Raw genomic sequence first — 25,205 nt, 5'->3', positions numbered from 1 at the left:
GACAAACAGCAATGTAATCCTCCATATATCAATAAACCTCAAATAGCTCCATTTTAGGCATACGTAGCTGATGCTTGACTTAAATCTAGGCTATGTTAGAACTATATTAGTAGCACAGAATTATGGACTGCAAAATGTAGAGATAACTCAACTGAACTGAAATTTCACATTAGTGAAAAAAAAGGAGAAAGCTTAAAATAAAACAGGTTAAATTTGTATCTGTCTGTGTTAAGCCACTTTAGCCTGTGTATTAAGAGGATAGACAGTGCCATCAGAATAGCAAAGACTGAGTTCTGGGTGTGTAACAGGAAGGAAATAATATTTTTTTGTCCAATGGAAAAAAATAGAAAGATTTGCCCACCCTGCTGCTAAAAATGCAGAATAATTATCAGCTGAGGTAAGTGCACTTCTGAATGAAATGTACACATGCACACGCCATGCCATAAGAACATCTATTTTCAAATGGACCTTGTTATAACAGACAGGTGAATTTTTCCTCAAGTACAAAGTTTTAAAACAAGTAAGGGTGGTAAGAGTACAGATACTTCTCTTTTTGATTAAAGTTTAATGTTTCATGGGGATCTCTTCTATATCTAGTTAATTGATCAAAACAGCCACAGTAAGTAGCTTTTTGCTCTTTGATGCTTTGGAGTCCACTGTGATAAGCTTTAAACGTTTCTTGATTATAAATGAGGTTAAAATGTGACAAGTGGATCTGCAGTAGTGTTTCCTACACTTAACATACGATCTCCAAACCATAACCACCCAAATCAACAGAGCCAAACTCAGAAGACCCTGCCCTGACCCGCTACAATACCAAGCCCATACCAAAGACAACCGAAACCCTGGAGTTCTCACTTACAGACCCCAGCTCGAACACCTAAAACATAATCAATGACTTCCAAGCCCTTTTAGAAAAATGAGGACCATCTCAAGCTAGCCAGGGGGGACAGGCCTGTGTTGGTTTGCAGATAGCCCCCCCAACCTCAAACAATGTCTCTCCAGCAACAGACAACTAAACTCCAATTCTCACCAGGCTTTGCTACAGACCCAGATGCCAGTTATACCCCATCATCAACACAGACAACATCATCACTGGACTGAGCAACAGGAATTATAACCTCTGAGGTTCGTGCACCTGGTCTTCTACCAATGTAATACCAACACCTGCTTCCAGTGTCCCTTTGCTGTCTACTCATATATTAAATTGCAGAACAAGAAATTATCCATAGATAGTGGACTGTATTAACCATGGTCTCAAAAGGAACTATGGATTCTTATTCCAATACCTGGACTTGCTGTTAACTCTGGTGTCCCTCCATGTGTTAAGTGCTCTGTTAGCCTCAATTGCCCTAATCAAACTACTTATTACCTATCTGAGCCGCACCACACTATCTGTCTCTTTCCACTCTAACAAAATCCTTTCTTTCTGCCAGTGTATTCCTAACATCTGACAAGTAGGTTGTTGCCTACAAGAGCTCATGCTTCTTTGAACCAGTTAGTCACTGAGGTACCGCCAGTTAGCAACTGGGGCACCAACCCTTGGCATTCATTTAGAGAATGGCAAGAATGGCATCCACCACTGTTGCTGGCCCAGCCACCACAGCTGACCTGGCTCCCACCACTGACACTACCACCACCATTGCCTGGGGCACGGATACTGGCTGTTATGCTTCTGCCTTCTGTATCCAACTGTCTTTGGCTCTGTGCCCTCTAACTTCATTTTTGGTCTTTGCAGGCTACCCCAGCACACACAAATCCTAACTCTCCTACTAGCCCTCGGTCCTAGCCCAAGGATTAATTGGAAGGCTTCCTCTCTTCACCCCTTACAACACCCAAGGTTGGCAAGGTCTCATAAAACCCATATCTGCTTTTTGAAGGACACCTTCCGCTACAAAATATGGCTTTACTGAGGGCCAATTAAATCTCCAGATACTGGAGTCATAAAAAATGAGCTATTTAGTAAATTCATATATAGATCATGTGGCTTCTGTTACTTATGTTGAATGGGGTAGCTTGGTGAAGAAGGGTAAAAGCTGCCATGTCCTGCCTTTTGTTTAGTTCCTTTGGAACCTGTTAGTAAGTTTTGCTTCTGGGTCCTCCTAGTTTTTCCATACACCCCCCTTTTAGACTCCTGTTTCTGTCTGTACTTTCAAAACACTTACTGGTTACTATGAAAACTAAACAGTTGGCCCATGTAGACCTTCGGATCTCAATGCCAGCTTGGCTTTTGGTACTTCTGTACATGCAATGCACTGACAGACTTTTAAAACTGAAAGGTCCTTTCACAACCAATATAAAAACAACCCAAAACACTGCAGCCATTTCTCTAATAAGCATGAGATACATCTGATATATAGTATAAGTCTAAGGAAGGAACCTCAACACCCCTTGTTAGTGGTTCTCAAACTTTTAGGACTCAAGGCCAGGGGCGGTGCTAGGGGGAGGCTTTGGGGGCTATAGCCACCCCAAAATTTGTCTTAGCCCCACCCCATAGCTGCTCCTCCTAGAGTCGCCCCTGTCCAAGCCCCTTGCTTCGTGCAGCTGAGCCTACCCCCTTCCGCCCACAGAGGCGTAGTGCAGGGCCTTAACTGGGTATTGTTTAAAAAATAAGTAAGTATCTTTGTCCAGAAGATGTATAACGCAGCCCCCACAATTTTCTGTCTAGCCCACCTCAGCCCCCTCCACCAGGAAGAGATTGGCACCCCTCACTGGACTGAAGGCAGCCCTCCATAATTTTTGTAAGTTTATGGCAATTTCAAAAGCTATTTTATTTATTACATCATTATTTATTCCATCTTTCTGAGTCTTTTTCTTGTCTTCCCAGCCTCCCCCATCTTACTTACCCTCTTTTTGCTTCCCAGCAAGAAAGGAAAAATGTTGTCACGTAAGTAATTTAAAAGCATCAGTTAAACCTTTGAGTGCTGAATGAAAAACATCTCAAAGCACTTCTTTCCCAAATAGCTGCCCATGAATACAGCTAAGAGATGACATCAGCTACAACATTTGGATCCAGTCCTGAACTCTCCCATGAGGGAGACATGGATCTAAAAACTTGGTTCTTTTGGTCCTAGAATGAAGGTTATGTCAGAAAGTTCAGATTCAGACCTTGACTTTTTGCAAAGGTTGGAAGATGGCTGAGATCCAGATGACTCTCTTTATATCAAATATTTGCTCTTTAAAGTTTTCACTTTTTCCAATATAAGGACTTTTTCCAAGTCTTTATCCACTTCAGTGTCCAAGGCACAAGGGGTATCTTTCCCAACATAAATATTTTCTTGTATTCATAAGTACATGAAGACACATAGGGCCATTAATCAGAAAGATCAACAGTGGTTAAGAAATAACTAGCTTCCCCTCAGGCCTGAGCCACATATAGGCTATTTCCTCCAAGAATAATCTTTCTAGAATTTATTGAGACTAATATTTATTTTTATTGTGGTAGCCCCCACAGGAAGCCAAGATAGAAGTCTCTACTGTGGTAGGCATTGCAGGGAGGGACATGAAGCCAGGCCTAAATTAAAATGTACACAAGACCAAATAAGTGCAATGGACACAAAGTTATCAAAGAGTAACAATGAGAGGAAAATTTACCTACACAAATTATATAGTTACCTAACCAATTTGAGGATTCCAAAACTTTAAAGTGGCTTTATTTCTAACAGGGTTAGGCCAGGTCCAGATGTTACACTCATACGGGCATAACTGATTGGAAACCGGTCTACAACCATAACCAAACAGAAGTTCAGTGCACATAGACTGGTTTAAAAATGGCGGATTCCAGTATAACATAGACCAGGATAGATGTAGTATCAGACTTAGCAATTTAGGTTAGATTGGTCTATTCAACTTCTGTACCAGATCCCCTCTTGACACTAGCTAGGCTGCAGTCTACCAGCATCCCAGGTGCCTTAATCCCTCCACTGCCATCATGCACCTTATGTGCATGAGACCATAGGGAGGGAAGCTGTATTTGCTGCCTCCTCCCTGTGGCACTGTGACTGCCACTGTGTGTGTCTGTGTGTCCATCCATTCAGCCAGGCCCTTAGAGATCTTGCCCTGCACACCAGAGGTTTCTACTGCTTGTAGGGGTTTTTCTCATTTTTTTTTTTCTTAATGGGCCAGAGCTGAGACAGGCAGGGCAGCCATGGTGGGGCTGGGGGAGTAAGGGAGGGGTCGGGGGACTCATGGCAGAGCTCCTCATGCAGCATGGGGCAGTGGGGGGCAATGGGTATCACCCCCCACCCAGCAGCACCCGGTGAATGGGGCTTTTTTTTAAAGGGCCGGGAGATGGGGGGGGGGGGCAGTCATAGGGATAGCTCTATCAGGCCTTCAGTCAGCGCAGATGTAGTTAAGGATCTTCTGGAAGGGCTAGACATTTTTAAATCTGCAGGTCCAGATGCCCTCCACCCAAGGGTGTCGAGGGAGCTGGCAGGGGTCATCACAGAGCCCTTGGCCCGGCTGTATGAGCATTCGTGGTCATCTGGCCAGGTGCCAGGGGATTGGAAACTGGCTAATGTGGTCCCAATTTTCAAGAAGGGGAGGAAGAAGGACCCGAGTAACTATAGGCCTGTAAGTCTCGCCTCGGTGCTTGGGAAGATCTTGGAGAGAATCATCAAGGAGCACATCTGTGGGGGGCCTGCAGGGGAGATCATGCTCAGGGGCAATCAGCATGGGTTCATCAAAGGCAGGTCCTGCCAGACCAACCTGATTGCCTTTTATGACCAAGTAACTAAATCCCTGGATGACGGTGTCGCCGTGGACATAGTCTTTCTAGACTTTAAGAAGGTCTTTGACACTGTCTCTCACCCCATCCTCATCAATAAATTAAGCGACTGTGGCATTGATGCCTGCACAGTTGGATGGGTAAAAAATTGGCTGATGGGGCACACCCAGAGAGTAGTGGTGGATGGGTTGTACTCAACCTGAAGAGATGTGAGCAATGGGGTACCCCAGAACTCGGTTCTCAGGCCCGCACTGTTTAACATCTTTATCATTGACTTGGACTAGCGGGTGGAAAGCACGCTGTCCAGATTTGCTGATGACACTAAGATATGGGGTGAGGTGGACACACTTGAAGGGAGAGAGAGGCTGCAAATCGATTTAGACAGACTACAAAAGTGGGCAGATGAGAATAGGATCTATGGGGTTCAACGTAGACAAATGCAGGGTGCTGCACCTTGGGAGAAGGAATCCACAGCATACATACAGGCTGGGGAGTTCCCCTCTTTAAAGCACAGAGGCAGAAAGGGATCTTGGACTCATTATTGACTCCAAGATGAACATGAGCTGCCAATGCCAGACTGCAGCCAGCAAGACCAGTCATACCTTGTCATGCATCCAAAGGTGCATCTCAAGGCAGTTCAGAGAGGTGATACTCCCCCCCCCCCCCCATGCGACTTTGGTCAGGCCGCAGTTGGAGTACTGCATCCAGTACTGGGCGCCGCACTTCAAAAGGGATGTGGCCAGCCTGGAGAGGGTTCAGAGGAGGGCCACCCGCTTGGTGAGAGGGCAGCAGGACAGGCCCTACAAGGAGAGACTGAGGGACCTGAACCTGTTCAGCCTCAGCAAGAGGAGGTTGAGGGGGGACCTGGTGGCTGCCTACAAGCTCATCAGGGGAGATCAACAGCAAATAGGCAGAGCCCTTTTCTCCCCAGCACCACCTGGGGTGACAAGGAACAATGGTAATAATCTGATGGAGAATAGGTTTAGGTTAGAGATCAGAAGGCAATTTTTTACAGTTAGGGTGGCCAAAATCTGGAATCAACTTCCCAGAGAAGTGGTCCTCGCCCCTACCTTGGGCAAATTCAAGAGGAGGTTGGACGGTCACCTGACTGGGGTCTTGTGAGCCCAGCATTCATTCCTGCCTGTGGCAGGGGGTCAGGCTAGATGATCTGTTCAGGTCCCTCCTGACCCTAGCTACTATGAAACTATGAAACTATAAAACATGGGGGCAGGGGCTGGGGGAGCGGGCAGGGTCGGTGCAGGTTGGGGGAGGCGGGAGGGGATGGGGCCTGGCAGGGGTCCCCCCATGATCCCCTCTCTCCTCCTCCACCCCCTACTTACAGCTCCGTGTCCAGCTGCAACTCCCTGCTGCAGCCATCAGGGACTGCCCAAATCATCGAAGCTCTCCAAATCTTTGGAAAAGATTCGGAGAGCTTCAAATCAATTCAGAAGTTTTAATTGGTCTCCTGATTTGATTTGGATTTGGAGATTAGGCCACTGAATTGGGCCAAATCTCCTCTAAATTGAATCAGCACCCGACGCTTCGCATCACCCTATCAGGCAACCTTGGGGAATATGTGGGGCATGCTGGGAGGTGTGCAAGAGTGCCCCCAACTTGCTTGCCTTGGCCAGTGCAGGCAGCCTGCACACTCCCCCAGCACCAAAGTTTGACTGTGTTCTGTTTGCTTCCAAACTATCCAAGGGTATTTAGGGTAAAGCATGAAACTTAGATCGCTTCTGCCTTGGGCTTTACTCAATGTATCAGTAAAGGTAGACTGAAGCTAGGTTTAGGGGAATTAGTTATCTGAAGATGCTAGGGGAGATTTTCTGAAGCACATATGGTGTTTAAAATGCTACCACTGCTTGGCCTTTTAAGCCATGCATCCCTAAGTATTGTATGGCATATGCATCACATTCTGTAATCACCAAATGGGAAATTGTACTCAGCATTCACATAAAGTGCAAAGTGACACTTTAGCTGAGGCATCCCACTCTTAAGGAGAGGCAAATCTGTTCATTTCTTTCAGTATCCATGATAACATATTTGCTGATTGTTTATTATTACAATTGAGGAAGTCACATTCAACCCAGTGTAGACTGGTTATTTTCCACTCACTGGAGTCAAGGGTTATCTTTTTACCATGGGACTGAATGTTGTGTATCAGGCCACATAATTTGAGTCATGCCAATAAACGGTCTTTTCATCAGCTGAACAAGAAAAAATGAGAAAGAAAAAGAAAAGAAACAGAGAAATTGGTTTGGAACCAACCCTGCCCCATCCCTTTACCAACACAAGCAGGAAGCCTTGCGTTGTTCGACTTGAAACTAAACAGACCCTCTGAGACACAGGAGATGGTTCAAATTACAACTATGAATCAGGTAGAATGACTGTAAACTTAGGTCTCCCAGTTCCAGGTGAATGCCTTTAGTACCAGACTATAGGGTATTCTCAGGAAGGTCCCCTTAAATCTGTCCTGTTCGGGCTGTTCCACCCTGTACAAAACAATCCTTAAAAGTGTCTCTTAAAAGACAGCGAAAACAATTACAGTTTGTTAGGACACCCCTGTGGGAGGTGGAGACCTGGGTTGCAGCGCCTTCTCCAGCAAATGGTTAATTGCTCATGGAAAGTAGAACGTTACCATGGGACTGAATATTTTAACATCAGCATTAACAGCACATTGAAAGCATCTGCCTACATACACACACACATATTAGAATATGGCCAGAGTTGCTAAACTCTCCCGGGATACAGAAATTTTTGGGTTTAATCCCCTCTAACAGAGAAAGAAATTAACAGGATCGCCACATGCTGTATGGATGGGCTAACCATTGAGCTAAGCGGATAAAACAGGACCACACTGCCTGTTTCTACCTATTCTTTTTCTAGATAAGATTACTTGGTTTATCTGACTCAGATTTGCAAATATTTTGGGGATGACTGAAATGGCATTTTCTGCTGAATAAATTATTTATACACACACACATAAATAGGTGTGTATACACCCACACAGCAGCCCCCTGAGTTGAGTTTTCATCAGAAGAGACCTAATCTGGGACCGAAACTGAATATTGAAGCCTCTGAGACCGAAGATCTACCTTTGCTCGCCTGTGCTTCAGCAAACTCATCAACCACCACAAGAACAGAACTGACTCCCACAGTAAGTGCTCATGTTCTGAAAATAATGCAGTCAAGCTCCTCTCTGTTTCAACATTTAAATAAGCCACAACTCCAAATCGTCTTGGAGGACTCCCGGATATTGGTAGAAGTAGCATTATTCAAAGGAGTTGTTAATTATACTTAATAACAGGAAATGTTTTTCTCCCCAGAGGCACTGGGATTAGGCTAATCAGGAATCTTTTTAAAAAAATACAATCTTTGATAAGTCCCAAGAATAGAAAGGAAAAAGTGATTCAAAATTGTAAGAAGGATTCAGCTTAATTAGAGATATCTTTCTGGTCTTCTTGTAAATCAAGCATACACTAGTTTTTTTCCCCGGGAGTTTCCCACCATCCCAACCAGTGATTAAACTATTGTAACAAGAGCTCCTGTGTGGTAACTGTTCCTGCTACTATTTTCTAGCCTTGCTCAAAAGAAGTCTAGACAGTAACTTCTTCCACCAGCAGTGGGGCTGTACCTATAGGAGAAAAAAGGGGCAGGCCACGGACCCGATTCTTTTCTCATACCTTTCACCGTGTGTAGACGAAATGGGAGCCCTAAATTGAAGTGGTGGGTTTTACAAAACACCACTTCAATTTAGGGCTGATTAAACCCTCGTGTCATGCACGCACCCCGCTGACAGTCCAAAGAAGAGTAGAATCAGGATCCCAGAGAAAGATTATGCTTTTGCATGCAGGGGATGCTGAGTGAAAAGAGGAACCAAAACTAATAGAAGCAAGATCTGCAGACATCATGCTGAAACCAGACACATTAGTATAACCCAGAAACTCTTGAGGCAGCCAGGTGTCTGTCAATATTGGCTCAGAAATTCCCCTTCAGAACAATCACCAAATGTTTGCCTGTGCATAATAAGTAAAAAGCCACTGGCCCCAAAATCTGAACTCTAGCAAAGATTTTGGGGGTAATTTTCAGTCTTATAGTGAGTACATCAATACAGCTCTAAAATAGCATGTACAACGTGTGGGTCTTTTCCCGGTATTGCGGTTACTGATGCTTGAATAATCCTACACAGTATATGTGCACTTAAAATGGAAGTTGTATCCATTTTTGCTTAGGCCAACAATTGAAGAGATGCCAAGGCAAAAGATTCCTCCTCCTCCTCCTCTCCAAATAAAATTTTAAAACTTTTAATTCATTTTTCATTTTTAAGACTGATTGTAGAAGTAATTCCCTTTGTAACCGTAAGTCCTCATGTTGCCAATGGCGGTGATTCACTCTCATTTACCATCTGCTGCTGCTGGTTTATCAAGTCTCTCCCCTAGCTTCCCACAAAATACATTCTCACTGAAGTGACTTAATTTAGGGATAGCTAAAAATAGAGGCTACATGGCTTAACTTTAGTAGACTATTTAATATTCAAAAACACTTGTTTTTTGTGGAAGGAACAGTGGCTGAAAGTACAGACCAGTGGTCCTTAACCTTCTCTTAGACTTGAGGAGTCCTCTGCCCCCATAACTTTCCTGAATTTGCCAGCACCCCATTTCAAAAAAGTAATTTCACTTATTTTTTTTTACTAAAGAAAAATAACAGAGTAATTCATCTGTTGTAAAGAACTCAGAAAGACCATAACAATTCAGAATGCTTTTGACACTATCGATTCCTATTTGAAATCTCTGGGTTTATCTTGTGAATCATTAGTAGGTTTACCCATCTAACAGTGCTAATATTTTGTAGCAGCCTCACAATGATTTCACAGCACCCCAGGGTATTGCAGCACCCTGACTGAGAATCATTGATATCAATGATGTAAGTAATGTATCAAAATCAAACATACTCAAATAAACTGTTTAGATGCAGTTGTTGATTTTGTAGGGAGATAAGCATAGTAAAACTGTTCCAAATGTAAACCTACTTCATTCAGGGTCAAAGTTAGCATGATTAAAGTTGATTTTATCAACACAAAACAAGATATACTAAAAACCTCAATGGCATGCATTCATGGAGAGACCACCCAAACAACTCTATCACAAGCAAGACTTAACTCACTTTTCCTGTGGCTTGCCTTTATTAACAATTAGGGAACATAAATCAGCTCTGACCTTCTCCCCAGGTAAGTCTCTTGCTTCACCAAATTCATACCCTTTTTCTTCCCACCTAAAAATACCACTCTCCCATTTCTTCATATCTGGTATCCCTTCCCAGAAGGCTTAGTGCTTGCTAACAAGATGGGATATTACAGGTAAATCTTGCAAGTTAGTTATACTTCCCTGAGCTATTTCTTGAGCAACCCTTCAAGGGGTCACCTCAAAATTTAATGTATGCAACCAAGGGACTGAGAAAGGGGGTTGCTTTCAGTGTTGTGACTCATTGCTATGGCTGCAGAGATACAAGATTAAGCTTTGCTCCACCTTCATGCCAAAGGTACCTGATTGCAAGCAGGTATCTGGTCTTTTGGACTGGGGAATCTAGGTCATACAGATGTGATGTAAGCCATATGGATCCCTTGAATGCAGCTGGTCATAGAACCTAGCATTCTTCAACTAACCTAGCCTGGTAAGGTGCTAGGCTTGGCAAGATCTTTGATCTTTTGACCCTGGGGATCAGTTACTTTTTACAGGGATACCTCAAAAGGAAGAATGGCAAACTCCAGTAGAGGCAGGGAAATTTCCTGAAATGTTAGCACAAGATTACTGTCAGAGCCATCCCTGAATTAAGCACATTGAAACGAGCTTCCTTTTAAACAGCACTGAACATCTCCTCAAATGTTCTACTACAAAAGAGAAGCACAGTTAACTATTAAATAAGAGTAAGTATTATGCCTAGTGTTATTTTTTTTAACTTCAACATTTATATAAAGTAGCCTACTTTAGAAAATGATTATTTCTATAGCAAAATCTTCCTTAGGGGTTGGGACTCTGAAGCATCAGAGCAAAATACAGAAAACTGCTGAAGAAGTGTTTTTAGTCCTGAATAAGCTTTATCAGGAGTTTAGCCTTGAGTAAAATTTGCAAGGCTATAAGACTGAAGTCTTTGCATCAGATTTGCTGTTGCTCCAACAGCAAGACCAGGACTGTGGGAATAGCATAGAAGAAACTGCATGCCCTTAATTTAAAGCTTTTCCTGGTCATTACCCTTCACGTAACTCAGGTATTTGGTCTGTCTGACTCTTATTTAATGTACAGTGCTGTGCCTCTAGTCTAGAATTATACTTCAGTATATTGTTTTGACCAGTATTTTATTGTGGTGTCAAATGGAGAAGGTGGAGTTGTATAAGAACGTGACATTGGGTTAGTCTCTGCTTTACCGATGCAGGCATCAGCCCTGGTGGAAAAAGAGTAAGTTGCAAATACAAACAGTGGCTATCTGCATATCTTCCTGTCATGAGTCACAAATAGATGTCTTTGCATTCACAACATGTTATTTGGAGACTTCTGGGAATTGGAGATGTAAGGTTGCCAACGTGGAGGAAGAATAGGAAGTCTGCTGAAGGGTAGATATTAGACTTAGGTTCAGGAGTTTGATTTAGCCAGGGGGTCTCCAACCTGACCACCTTATGTAAGCAGCACTTCCTGTCCACTCTGTGCAGCCTCTCAGATTAAGTTAGGAAGCTGTGAATTTATTCACAGAAGTGGGAAAATAGTAAATCCCACTGCATAAGGTCAACTGCAGGGCACAAAATGAAGAGTGGGTCCGTAGCAGGACTAGCCACAAGGGCAGCCATGGTACCCCCAGTAGCAAAACCAATCCTAACCTATTCTAGGTCCCCAGGATAAGCTCATCACTGTCCCACTTGCCACACTTTGAAGGAAGTTGTATTTTGCAGCACGGCTGTTCCCCAGAGTCTCCAAGTGTGCCCACTGGAGTCGCACTTGGCCTGGCTTTGCCTGGCCCTAGTCCTTACCCATGGCAACACATGCAGAATCTGCTCTCCCACTCCATGCACCCATGTCTCACTAACTGACTGGGTCCTGCCTATGCCCTCAGGCACTAACTCACTGTAGAGGCATGAATCATAGCCCCGAGATGCACCACAGGCACACCCATGCCTCATAGACCTTGCTGTGAATTAATTCACTGGACCCTCTGCTCCAGTCTATCCGTCTCATTCAGCCCACTTGGCCCGTGTCCTGGCAAGGCCCTATGTATATCTCTGGGCCCCCAGCCCTATCTTGGTTGTAGACCCTCCTAGGCTTCAGCCCTTCTCCGGGCAATGAGCTCTGGCTTGGCTCCAGCCCCTCCCAGGTTTCAGCCCAGCTCCCTCCACCCTAGTCATTGGTCCCAGGCACCTGCCAGTGTGGCTGCCTCCTGTCTGCCCCTACAGCCACCGCTCAAGCATCCAGGCAGCACCAGAACAGAAATGGAAGCAAACTGCTTCAAACTAAAAGTACTCAAAGTTGCCTCTAGGTCACTGTCCTGCTGCAAGAGCCACAGCCCTACTCACTGGCTCTCTCTCAGCCTCTTGGGTAATTCCCCTAGCCTGCAGCATCTGCTCCCTGACAGCCTGAGATGGCAGGTGCTCCTCTCCTGGCACAGCGGAAGGCAATACTAGTCTCTCTGCCTCAGGAACCCAGGTTAATGACCAGCCTGCTGCTGTTTTCCTAGCTGAGCTGCAATCGTTTCCCTCTTGCCTACCCAGAGCTCTGCCCTACTGGCCTACTACTCCATAGCTAGTTCCCAAATAGTAACCCAAAGCTCTGTAGCTCCTATCTTCAGCCCCACCTACCTCCTTACTCTCCGGCCCTCGCTCCGCTGCTTTTATCTGCCTGTGGATCTTGTCTGCTCCACTTTCCCTCTTAATGTAATAGGAGCTTCTGGCTCCCTCTTCTAGGGTCCATGTTCTGAGCCAGGATGAAGCGGATTCAGTGCCATGTCAGTTTAACATTGTGAGTTCCAATGCTGAAGCAGCTTTCTAAAATCCTGGAGTTTACAAGAGGGTAATTGATAGAGAAAATCAATCAATGTGTTCAAATAGATCCAGAGTTCCCTTACACTTGACCAAAAGTAATCAGGTTGAAATCACAGAAATTCACTGTGAAGCCCAAGCAGGCACGAATAGTTCTAACAGGGGCACTTTTTATGTCATCGGAATTGTTTTTTAAGTAATGAAACAGAAAAAGCAAATGTTCAGAAGTGAGTATGACCTGTGGAGTATCATTTTGAGATGTTACCTTTGTGCATACAAAAACATTTTCCGTATTAGTTAGTTGAAGGGCAAACCCAGGTGTTTCTTATTTTCTGTTAAGTGCTGAAAACAGAGGCTTTTCAGCACTTCCTCAGGCATAACTTCTACAATTGCCAGTCCTTATTAAAAAATTGCATTCTTTGCTTAGCTTGTTGTTTTCACTCTGAGCACATTACACTGTTTAATGCATTATGACTGTGGATCAACAATTTGTTATGAAGACTTTCTGAAGATACATTGAGGATCTGTAAATTTGACATTATCAAGGTTAAGACAAGCACAGATGGTTTTTCTAACAATTTGGGCCTAAACAGTCAGGATTGCTTAGCTCTGTAACCTTCTAACCTGTTGATGCTGGGAAAAGTACTGAGCAATCTCTAAGAAAGTCCTATGAGCAGAGCATATCAGATGAGTATACTGAGTATATTCAGTATATCAGATGAGCAGAACATACTCAGCATATCATTAATGAGACAGGTAAATATGGCATATACTTGGACCTGAGTTTTGACTTTGTAGTCCTATTAGGATTGTTAAATCTGCTATGGGATTGACTGTTTCCTATGGCTACTAAACAAATTTGCTTCCTACTGCAGAAGCTGATTTTTCTTCTGAATCTGTGACAGTTTTGGAGGTTACTTTGTGCTCTGGGCTTGAATATCTTTTTCCTGGTGCTAATTTTACATCAGTTGAGTCCATTGACCTCACTGGACTAATTATAAAGACACACATGGAAGAGAAAGCAGGCCCAGTGAATAGCCATAAAGTTAAAAGGGATTTGGTGTAAATAGTACACAAAGGACCAGATTCTTCATTCTAGCTGCTTGGCACACTTACAGGGCAGCAAAAAAGCCAGAAAGGTAGCATGTCTCTTGGTGTAAGAGAGTCCCCAGCTGGTCTGCAGCTGACCACCCTCCTCAGGCCCTAATGAAGAGGACATGTTGGGAGAGTAGCCAGAACTACTCTGGGCTTCAGCTGTTCTCAACTAGCATAATGAATTCTGCTGACCACAGCCAGCTGGCAGCTTAGAGCAGTCCCAGGTGTACAAATAGCCAAGTTCCTGAGTGGCAGCTTCCCCCCATTCCTACCAGCTGCTCTCTTTTCTGCTGTTTAGCCTCTCTCTGCAAGCCTCTCCTTTGCTTTTCCTGCATACACAGAGAAGAGTATCAGATGTATAGTCTGTACAACTGTAATGAACTACTTCTGAATCTATCTTAATGGAAAAAAACCCATATGTAAAACCATTAGATCTTCCAGTGCAGGCCTGGCAGATCACCCTGGGGCCCTTCTCTCTCTAGCAGCCACACCACTTCTGTACCTTAGAAGAAAAGGTGCTTATTTCTGTCAGTTATTGTGACTTCTATTATTCTTCCAGGGAGTTGGCTTTAGTTTTGAAGCAAAATCATGCACTTTGTATTAGCCTTTATTTTCCTTCAACTGCTTCCTTTGGTATCCTTCTCAGATTTTTCAAAACAATTCACAGTGAGCAGACTTGAGTTTCTGCACTGGCTGGCTCCCAACCTCACCCCACGGAAAATGAAATCTTCACTTCATCACCCCCTAGGTCCTGCACAGCTCAGATTGTGTCCGTGCTTTACCTACATGCCTACTTCTTCTCAGCCTGTCTTCTTGCTATCAAAATATCTTCCTACACATGGCTGCTCGAACATTCCTCCAAAAAACTCATGCTTCGTGATATTTCTCGATTATGGGCGGACTAACATCTTACATTTTTCTTTGACTTCTTGATCTACTGTGTCTCCACTATTGAAAACAAACCAGGGAAACAAACATTTCTCACTTGAGGTTAGTGGGAGTCTCCATGGCCTTCAGTGGGAGTTGACTGGGTCTATGATGCATGTGCAATGACCTTATTTCCTCTTCTGTCACTTGTTGCATAATTTCTGCTGAATTAAGTTGTAACTTCTCTTATTTCTAACTTGGGTCCCATGCATACACAAAGAACTTTAACTTGATGTGGTAATGTTAACCACTTGCTGGAAAGTATGAGTTATCATTTGAATTAATAAAACTCATCAGCAGTATAGAGTTCTCACATTAGCAGCTAATCCAAGCATGATACAGAGTTATCCAATTACTTTGTTCAGCTAGACTGTTGTTTTGCTAGTATGATCAAAGTACTGTTTCTTTGTACTTTGATAACCTTACGACAACAACAGAAGACAGAAAAGCGGGAGCGGCAGAAACAGTGTGTGTTGGGGATCGAATCGGGAATCTGGAGCCACCTACCTGCCTGGAAACAAGTGCCGGAGTTGCAGCAGAGTCTGTCGATCCCAGATCCATCTTCTCAGCCATTTTTGGACCCTCAGATAAGAGAATCATGGAAGACAATCATCCTCGACTGTGAGGGACTGCTGAAGAAGAAAGTATGGTCACTCCCATTTGAGCAAGTCTAACTCAAGAAACATTACCCTGAGTCTATCTAGATAATGCAAGTTAACTCTGTAATGAAGATTTAGCCTTTATTGTTCCAACCCTTTCCATATTATGTCTTGGCTACCTCTTCAGAACAGTGATCTATGGTTTCATTTATCTCTACAGTGCCAGGAACACGTAAGGCACAATACAAATAATGAATCTTTATTACTTTTAATAAAATGAAATATGTAGATATTTTTACAGCATGTGTGGGCTATCAGGATTCCAGGTATACAGCATAATGCTTGACCGAGTTACTGAAAAGGGTTTATTTATTATTTGGAAGTGAACAGACACTTTCCTTCCTAGATTAAGGACGAAAGAGAAAATATTCCTTGGAACATGCTGTATTTCACAGTTATCGAACCACACCCTGTACTCTTCATGTACGAAATATTGCCAAAGCCACAAACTTTCATTGTGTGGTTCCTTTTTAAATAACCTCTTGGGTACTAAAGGTCATGATAGTTTAAAAAAAAACCAAAAAAAAAAAAAGCACAACCTGCTAGCATGAAAGAACTTTTTTTAAATGTGAAAACACAAACAGAGAAATCCTACGCAAACTTGCCATAAATATAAAGCAGGATGATAAGTGGAATAAACTATTTTCATGTTAGGACAACCAAACATGCCTCATGCAGACTTCTGCTTCTCTTCAGCAGGAGTTATATGTTCAGGCTGAAAATCTACAGCTACATACTACTTCTTCCACTTCCTTTGATTAGGAGTCTTAATCATGCAGCCCCTTCTGACACCAGTTGCCTCATTGGGACAATGCACATAATTAAGGGCTGCAGGATTGTTCTTGTATCTGTTTTTCATCCATATTTACTTCTCATGCTACCCCAGAGTAGCAATGCTACTGTCTTGTTAAAGTAATGAAATACAGAGGTTTGAGTTGTACTTTTCAGTTACTTCTCTAAAACTGTATTTTAAGGTGGACATTTTACCATTTTGGTCTCAATCCAAAACTGAATGTTTTTAGAAAGTTTGAAAACAATCCATTCAGATATTTTAAGTTTAGTCAGACATCTTCAAAAACAAATCCTACACCTTCCCCCTTTCTATTTTTCTGTGTTTGTTTATATCCATATTTATTTATCCGGGTATTTCTAGAAATTCACGATATGTGAATTATGTGTGTAAATTCACCCATGTGATGAAATTATAAACCATGAGTAAATTTATCACACACTATTAATCATCTCATAGCAGCTTCTTGATGGAGCCTTCTAGACAGCAATGCTATTTGAGATCAGTCCGCTACAGAAAATACTGTTTGCACTGCAGGACTATTGATAAGCCACAGTGATGGGCTTGAGCCCCACCATGCTAGATGCCGTACACAGGTCAAAGAGATGATCCCTGCTTTCAAAGAGTTTTAACTCTTGTTGCTTTCTTTTCCCAATATGGAATTTTTCCTCCCCAAACATCATTCCCTTTTAGGAGGCCAAGAGTCTTGTACCAGGGACATCTTTTATACACCTAAATTAAGACGTTGGACCTTAAACTAATGTTTTATGTATTAAGAATATAATTTAATTATTTTGTGTCTCCGTATGAGCTTTGCACAGTGGAAGAGGGGGTAATTAAAGCACCTACCTTGTCAAGCTGATAGAAATAAACAGCAATCCCAATAAAATGCTTCTGTTGTTCTAAAATGCTCTTGTAACTTTTCCCCAGTAAGACACAGGATAAACGATGGTGTGGTACGGAAGGGTTTGATGGGCATTCCCCTGGGATGATCTGCATAGCTCCCTCCTGACTTCATCACTGAGTAATGTACCCAGCCCAAATTTAGCTAAAACCTAAATACCACCATCTCATCCGGCATTCTTCCCCTCCAAGAGTAATCATGGCACCTAATAGTTCTTTTAAAAGCCTGTATAGGAATTCCCAGTCCACACCTGGCCACAAATGGGTGCGTTCATCTCTCTGGCCTGCTACAGCAGGCTCCAGGACCATGACTAGTCACTCACTCTGGCCGTTCCATGAACCTTAGTGCTCTCTTCCACTGAAGTGGCAGATCACTGTGAACCATCCCTGTGCCGTGACCCAGCACCTTGTAGCATTGGGGATTGTTTGATAACATCAGCTGCAAGAAGGGAGGAAACATCTGGTGAATGGAAGGGGAAGCAGAAGAAACAAAACTGCCCAAACTGCAAATGGAAGGTAATGAGTCCTCCCCCACATCCTAATGACAGGGTAAAGTGAGGAAGTTAGACCCAGCAGTCGTGGACAACAAGAAGGGACAGCCCTGGGGAACACCAGGATGGATGTGGGAAGACCGCAGTAAGGACAAGTGTGGCCAGCTGGGAAACAGCACAAGGTGGGAGGAAAGGCAGCGGGGCCGCACCGCACTGTGCTACTGGAAAAACCAATGGAGGGAGCGGTGTGAGGGCAGGGAGAGACAATACCACAGACTGAGAAATGAGGGGGCAGAACAAGGCAGAAGGGGAACAGAAAACAGGACTGTTATGGTAACACCAAGTTTAAGAAATGAACAGCAAGAGGAGAAGCAAGCTGGGTTCTTTCTACTTCATACAACATCCCATCACAATAGGGTTTGTGCAGGCTTTCAACTTGTCTCTCTTGTTTTGCATCCTTTTATGGGAAAGCAAACATTCAGCAGTATTTTAAGTGTTGGCTATACACAATGTTAAGTAGATTCATTACTGAATTGAGGTAACTTGATATAAGCTGTGTTAAAACTGGCAGTGAGGCAATGGGTTTTCTGCTAGATATAGTGAAATCTTGGGGCTGTCCATTATGTATGGGTTTCATCATTGTAGGATGCATCTCAGCACAGGGGGGTGTTTCGCAGTGGGGGGCCATTGGCAGTTTGGTGGCCTGTGGTAATCACCTCCTGCCCCCTTCCCACCATGTCCATGTCCCTGTAAGCTAATTAAATGGATCTATCCAGAGTTTGAACCCATAACCAAATCAGTTTTAAAATGCACTTTTAGTTAAAATGGTGCAGCTTTGCATGCAGACAAGAGGGACATTTTAAAGGCATAAGTTATAGTTGGGTGTTTAATCCTCATGGAAAGTCAATGCAAAGTAGGAACTTAACAGCTCTTACTCTTTAGAGCTCCCCAAGGATCTCACTCTGTTTGTGAAGCATGTGTACATTTACAACGTTATTATAATGGTACTTAGTTATAATCATTCTTTGTAATATTCAAGTTTTTCGTGCATCCTTCTGAGGGAAGATTAAAATTGTCAACATAAACTACTAGTTACAAGTCATCTGTGCTTTCTGCCTACTCAGGTCTTTTAGATGGTCTTTTTGAAGATGTTTTTAACTGTATGGCTACTTGATACAGTAAGTGAAGTGGCATAGTGTCATAGCTGGTAGGGTCAGAAGGGACCTGAGCAGATTATCAAGTCCGACCCCCTGCCATGGGCAGGAATGAATGCTGGGATCAAATGAGCCTCCTTTTGAAGACACCCACAGTAGGAGTGAGCACCGCCTCCTTTGGATGTTGGCTCCAGATCCTAGCCACCCTGATTGTGAAGTAGTGCCTCCTGATATCTAGCCTGAATCTACTCTCAGTCAACTTATGGCTGTTATTCCTAATGACTCCTGGTAGTGCTTGGAGGACCAGGGACTCTTGTTCCCCTCTGGTCCCCCCTGATTAGTTTGTAAATGGCCACCAGGTCCCCCCTCAGCCTTCTTTTGTGGAAGCCGAACAGGTTCAGGTCCCATAACCTCTCCTCGTAGGGCCTACCCTGATGCCCCCGATCATGCAGGTGGCCCTTCTCTGGACCCTCTCCATGCTGTCCACATCCCTCCTGAAGTGCGGCGCCCAGAACTGGACGCAGTAATCCAACTGTGGCCTGACCAGTGCCGCGTGGAGAGGGAGGATCACCTCCTTGGCCCTGCTCGTGATGCATCTATGGATGCATGACAAAGTGCGGTTGGCCTTACTGACTACGTCCTTACATTGACAACCCATGTTCATCTTGGAATCAATAGTGACTTCAGGAACCTTTCCTGCCTCTGTGCTGACAAGAAGGGAGCTCCCCAGCCCGCAGGTCTGCTGCTGGTTCTTCCTCCCCAGGTGCAGATCTATTAGATCAGCAGTTGCTGATCTATTTTACCAAGATGATCCAGCTGACATCACTGAAGATAGAAATGTTTGCTGAAGAGGTGTAGGACTTCTCTTTATAATACTGAGGTGGAAATACATAAAGGTTATTTCTACTGAGGTGGAAATACTTTTATACTAATCCCAATGTCCGTAACAAGCTTTTAAATCTAGTAAAGTCACAAAAAAGCTCTAGTCTAGGTCCTGTTTTTAAACCCTCTGATTTGCTTGTGTTGATTTTTAAGCTCTAATATTAGAATTTACTTTTGTTATGATTCATTTTAAAATATGTAAATACTTTTAATATGGATGGAGAACATGGACAATGTTTATTTTTAAAAATGTACGTAGCCTGCCATTTACAGTACAGCCACACTAAATCAGTTTTTACTCTATTTCATGCAGAATATAATGCTTAAATTATTCCTTCATACTTTAACTCTGCTACAAAAACTGATAACTTTTATTGGACCGCCCATGTAGTTGGAAGAGCCGTGTAGTTGGAACAACCTTTCAAGCATCAAGTTCCCTTCCTCAGGTCACCTTTAGGTCACAGGTGAAAGTCACCAGAAGAAGGGTGCTGATGTCTGAAAGATTGTCCATCCAGACTCTTAGCTTTACAGTTGGTCTGATAATAAATAAATAAAAGCCTTGGCTCTTGGACTTTTCCTGGACCACAGTGGCTACTCCAACACTATCACAAATATTGATGTCACTTTCAAAAACGAGATTCCCAAAACCTGTATTTTAAATCATCATGTCATTTTAAAGTTCTCCAAAGTGCACTGTTTGACACTTTTTCCCAATTACACTGTACATTGCAATAACCATTCTGTTCTTGGTTTAAAGTACATAAAAATTATTTCTATTAATCTGTAGTATAATAATAACTCTTTTATAGGACTTAATGCAAAGTAGGAACTTCCTACCATTTCCTTTGCCCATCTCAACTAACCCTTGAAGAAATGGACTTTGTATAGTCAGTTTAAAGAGGGAACCAGGCAAGAAGTCTCCCTCCATCCTTATGCTAGAAATAGTACAAGTTGGTTGGCTGCCATTATTATAGCACTTGGGCTTTAAGTAGCACATAAGGCTTGTGCACATTCCCTTTGCACAGGCTGTAAAACTGTTTGCTTGTTGTTTTATATCCCTACCCCTCCTTTTGCATTGAAGCCAAGCCTCTGGGTAAGTGGGGCTCTGCAGACCTCTGGGGATGTACATTCCACTGCATGAGCTCTCTGTAGTCCAGCTCGTTGAAAGACTTTTTTCAAGGCGAGTGTACCTTTTCTTCTCAAAATCACAGTCTGTGGTTTGGGCAAAGGCTATAATAAGAATAACTATTGGTTAAATTCAAATCATTAATGAAACTGTATCTACTCGCAGCAGATCTGATTAAGACCCATTCTCCTGTGCCTTATGCCTGGTTTGGACATTGACACCTGTGTGTATGGAGCACTAATTCAGAATAATGGTGTTCAGTAGCCAGTTTGCATTCACTTTGCTCAGATGACAGTGACTAGACAAGACATGGGATACTGGCAAAATCAGGCCCGTCTCTTCAATAACATGGAATAAAATCCAAAGGAAACATCTGTGTGAGCATTGCCCACTGAAGTTGAAAGTAACAAGCTGAACAGACAAAAGGTCAATTGAAAACTGTTTAATTGTTTATCAAATAAGATTATGGATTCCTTTCAAAAATCCAGCTTTTAAATATGGTACATTCACTTTCTTACAGAATATTTAAATATTCAGGTCATTTATGGTATATTTCTTCTATTTGGATTAAAACATTGGATAAATTAGACAACAGCTACCAAAAGATATCAGACAAATCTAAGTAACAATTAAAAAAACCTCACATAGCAAAGAAATTAAGGACCTTTAGGAAAAATTACAAAATTTCTGCTGAAAAATATATTTGATCATTTTTGTCTAGCTAGAAAATATATAGCATACATTTAAATTTCTCTCTCAAATTAAATCATATAGTTTTTATTTAAGTTAATAAATATGTACAACAAAAACTCTTATAACTCAATGAATATAAATAGTAAATACTTTATTAGAGCCTGGCCCATTGCATTCTCATGCAATGGCTTTAGTGGAACCTTTCTATTTTGGATGAGCTAAGAAGCAGAATCAGCATTTTAGTGTTATCAACGGATTAGTAGCTTTTGTAGAGTGACTTTGTAACAAAAAACAAATAAACACCCTCCCCTGCCCAAACCCCACCTCAAACCAAAAAAACACTCAACCTCATAGCTGACACCTTAGAGCTGTTCCAGTCAGGAATTTCTATAAATAGTTAGACATAAGGTAGGGGAAATAATGTTCCAGTTTAATTACTGCTAGCAGTAATTAGGGGGAAGTAGTCACTGGAGAATAAATGAAAAACATCTTGAATTAAACACTTCTCATTTTCACCATTTTAACTTGGTTGCCTACCCTGTCTAAAAATAATTTCTGGGAGACTCTATATGTTGTAAACCTGTGAAGAATCTTGACAACCTTCTTCAGACTTTGGATTGTTGTTTTGGGAAAGTGGTATGTTTTCAAGTGCTTCAACCCAAACATGAGGCCGTTTATAGTATCTTGATCTCCATTTTTTACTCTCCACAGGTTGAGGAGCTTTAGGATTTGTTGTGTAGGTGTACACAGCTTCACGGTACGCTCAATATCTTCTTTTCCCACTTTCTTTCCTGGTAAACTTGCCATCAAGATGTTGAGATGTTCAAAGGAGAGATTAAGTTGGCCAACATGTTTTAAGACACTATTTTCACAAAGATCAAAATCTACAGAAAACAAAAAAGCACAAAAGTACATAAATAAGATTCATTATCATTTTATAATAGTTTAAAAACAAGCTCTAAAGTCAAAAGGACACGTTCTTTCTAAATGTTTTTAGTTTTTAAGTCCAAATAAATCTTTTATCGTTGTTGTATTAGGAGCAAACCATGAAAAATACTTAAAAGCATATATAAATTTGCATGTTTATTTGAACACTGTTGTAACATGCATAAGGTGTTCGGTGCATGAGGTGGGGCTCTGAATTTTAGATTGCAATGAATAAATATTTCACTGATAGAGTGACAATATCTAGGCAATCCTTACTACAACTGTCACTGGACTTCAGATTCACATTTGCCTGCAAAAATACTTTTGACATTACAGCGATATGAACCGACATGAATTTAAATGCAGATAAAAATGCAAATTCTACAGTATCTTTCTTCTCAAGGTTAACAGCTCAAATCCATTCCTTGTAGGACAGGGGTCATTACAATCTGGTTGGCTCTGATATTGGCTCATATAAAAGGGGTTAGTCATTTTGTCTGAAAATCCTACCAAGTGTTAACATTACAGATATTTCTGGGAATATTTCAGTTTTGGCATCAATATGGGCAGTTTCACCAGATAGGTGAAGGAATAATTAGGCTTGAAAGATAGGGATACTCCCAGCAGGAAGGGAAAAGCACCTCTGTTGGGCTGTGAGTGGGTGTTGATTTGCAAGTCCTCATAATAGTCACATTCTGTAGATAAGCAGGGGTTTAAGTCCCAAGCCTGCTAAGCTTGTCTGGGTAGAGCCTTGTATGATATACTGTAAACTTAAATTTTGCCCTCATTGATGCATACTCACTGATCTTAATAGCTGTTGCTCTAATGCAGGTGTGGGCAAAATGAGCCCTGCATTATCACAAAGCTTTGCTCTCTGGGACTTGGATATATATTACTGACTCAGGTTTCATAAACTGGAGTTGCATAAGTAGTCTTTTTAATGAATACAAAGTGCTAAATACTTTCCATAGTCACATCCTTGGACTGCCCATTATGTGTAGCACGCACATAAAGCTTAGTCATACCCATTCAACTCTCTAGGTGTGGGCACATAATCAAGGACAGAATTTGACCCCACTAGTTTAAAGAACTGCTATTTAGAAAGTTACTTCTCCTGTGCTTGCTGTGCCATATGAATTACCTCGAATTTTCTTCTTGACCATATCTTGTTCTTTGTTTTGCTGCTTCCATAATTTCAACAATTGGAAGGCCTGTTCTTGAGAACTATGTCTTTGTTTAATCCATTCTATATTTTCTGTAGTAATCTTTGTGCCAGGCAAATTGTCTGCTAGTATGTTCAGCCAGTTAGGGGAGAGTTGGGTTGGAACAGTAAATCTGAACAATGCTTCCTCACACAGGGTTACATCTAAAAACAAATGCAGGGAGGAAAAAATAATATTCAGTCAGATGTCTGGATCCTTGCACAATTATCTGGCTCTGGGAAAAACAAACCTATGTGATCAAAGATAGTAAGAAAATCCGTTTTATAAACAGGTCTAAAATAAGAACTGGCCTCTCTTCAATACTATGTGTCTTTTAACATCCTGAACATTTTATTACAGTTTGCCCATCACCTGAGTATCTGAGGTCTTAGCAACTGTTATGGCAGCTACTGTTGCTGCTGGTAATTTCATTTTGAGAATGTAAGAAGATATAATTCCAGTACACATAGCATTATACATACCTATTCCACATTTTTGAGCTGATGCATCGCCGTTTCCCTGACACACGTTGTCACGAACTGCATTTCCTTTTGATGCTGTTTTAAGGCCTAGCGCACTACAGTTTGTGTGCTTCTTACAGGGTGTTTTGGATGAAGTTTCATTTGAGAAAAATCCCTCTGGACATCTCATACAACTGGTGTCACTCTCAGGGGTACCTTTAGAAAGACAAAACATGCATTCCTTTACACAGGATATATGGTGTGCGTGTTAGGTTTCATGCAAGAAAATAATGAAAAATAAAATATGACTAATTCAGAATTTTGTGCTTGCTTGCACACGTAGGAGCACTAATTTGGAAAATATATTGAGAAAAGCAAAAGAATTTTTTTAAGGAAGATGCTCATACAACAAAATTATGTTAAATACAATTTTTAAACTTCCTTCTGATTTCTGCATACTGTCACAAACTAATAAGTAGCTGACTTCTCAGATGCTCACAAACAGGATCTGTCCTTCATTTTCATCCACATAGAGTTGTGGGAAAATTCCTAACTGGCACAAATATGGGTCTGAATTCACTTCTGCAACATCTGGACTCATTAAAATTAATTATTTTGGTTGTAACAAGAACCAGAATTTAGCCCATTTATTTAGGTCTGCTGGAGGTCAGGACTTTTTCTCTTCTCCATGTGCAGCAATATAATTTAAGTACATCCTGCATATTGAAATTAAAATCAGACATCTATTGTGATTTTTCCTTCATTCCCTTAGATACGCACATTTGCTGAAGTTTCTCCAACATGCATATATATTTCTTAAATATGAAATTCTGGAGTTATACTTTATAACACCACATATTGTAAAGTTTCTAAAGATTTTACAGATACATTCCTGTTTAGCAACATGGTAATTTCAACATTATAGTTTGACCCCTCTCTCTTGGAGTAATTATATTTTTATATACTTACCTAAAACCAAATGAACATGTATAATCAGAAAAACATAAACAGATTCTACTTGTTTGAACTACCATTACATAGCATATATTTATTATCCTGGTTAAAGAACTGAGACAAAGGGACACTGCTGTGTCATGGTGATTTAGAGCAAGAGAATTAATGTATGGGACTAATTTTGACAGTAACTGA

At 41.9% G+C, this 25,205-nt stretch overlaps 1 protein-coding gene across 2 annotated transcripts in view; it reads right to left on the bottom strand.

Annotated features, from left to right (window-relative positions):
* Positions 1-21,200: 21,200 nt before the first annotated feature.
* Positions 21,201-25,205, bottom strand: part of TNFRSF11B (TNF receptor superfamily member 11b) — a 71,769-nt gene continuing 67,764 nt past the window's right edge. For both annotated transcript variants that reach the window (XM_059723796.1, XM_006263347.4), the window contains exons 3-5: positions 24,078-24,272; positions 23,535-23,759; positions 21,201-22,350 (exon numbers count right to left, since the gene is read on the bottom strand). In XM_059723796.1, coding sequence (XP_059579779.1) covers positions 21,962-22,350; positions 23,535-23,759; positions 24,078-24,272 — 809 coding nt within the window. In that variant the 3' untranslated portion in view covers positions 21,201-21,961. The remainder of the gene's footprint in view (positions 22,351-23,534; positions 23,760-24,077; positions 24,273-25,205) is intronic.

This window comes from Alligator mississippiensis, chromosome 3, assembly GCF_030867095.1.
Source record: "Alligator mississippiensis isolate rAllMis1 chromosome 3, rAllMis1, whole genome shotgun sequence".
NCBI classification, from domain to species: domain Eukaryota; kingdom Metazoa; phylum Chordata; order Crocodylia; family Alligatoridae; genus Alligator; species Alligator mississippiensis.
Note: the sequence above shows the minus strand (reverse complement) of the source record. Positions and strands in the feature narration are given on the sequence as shown.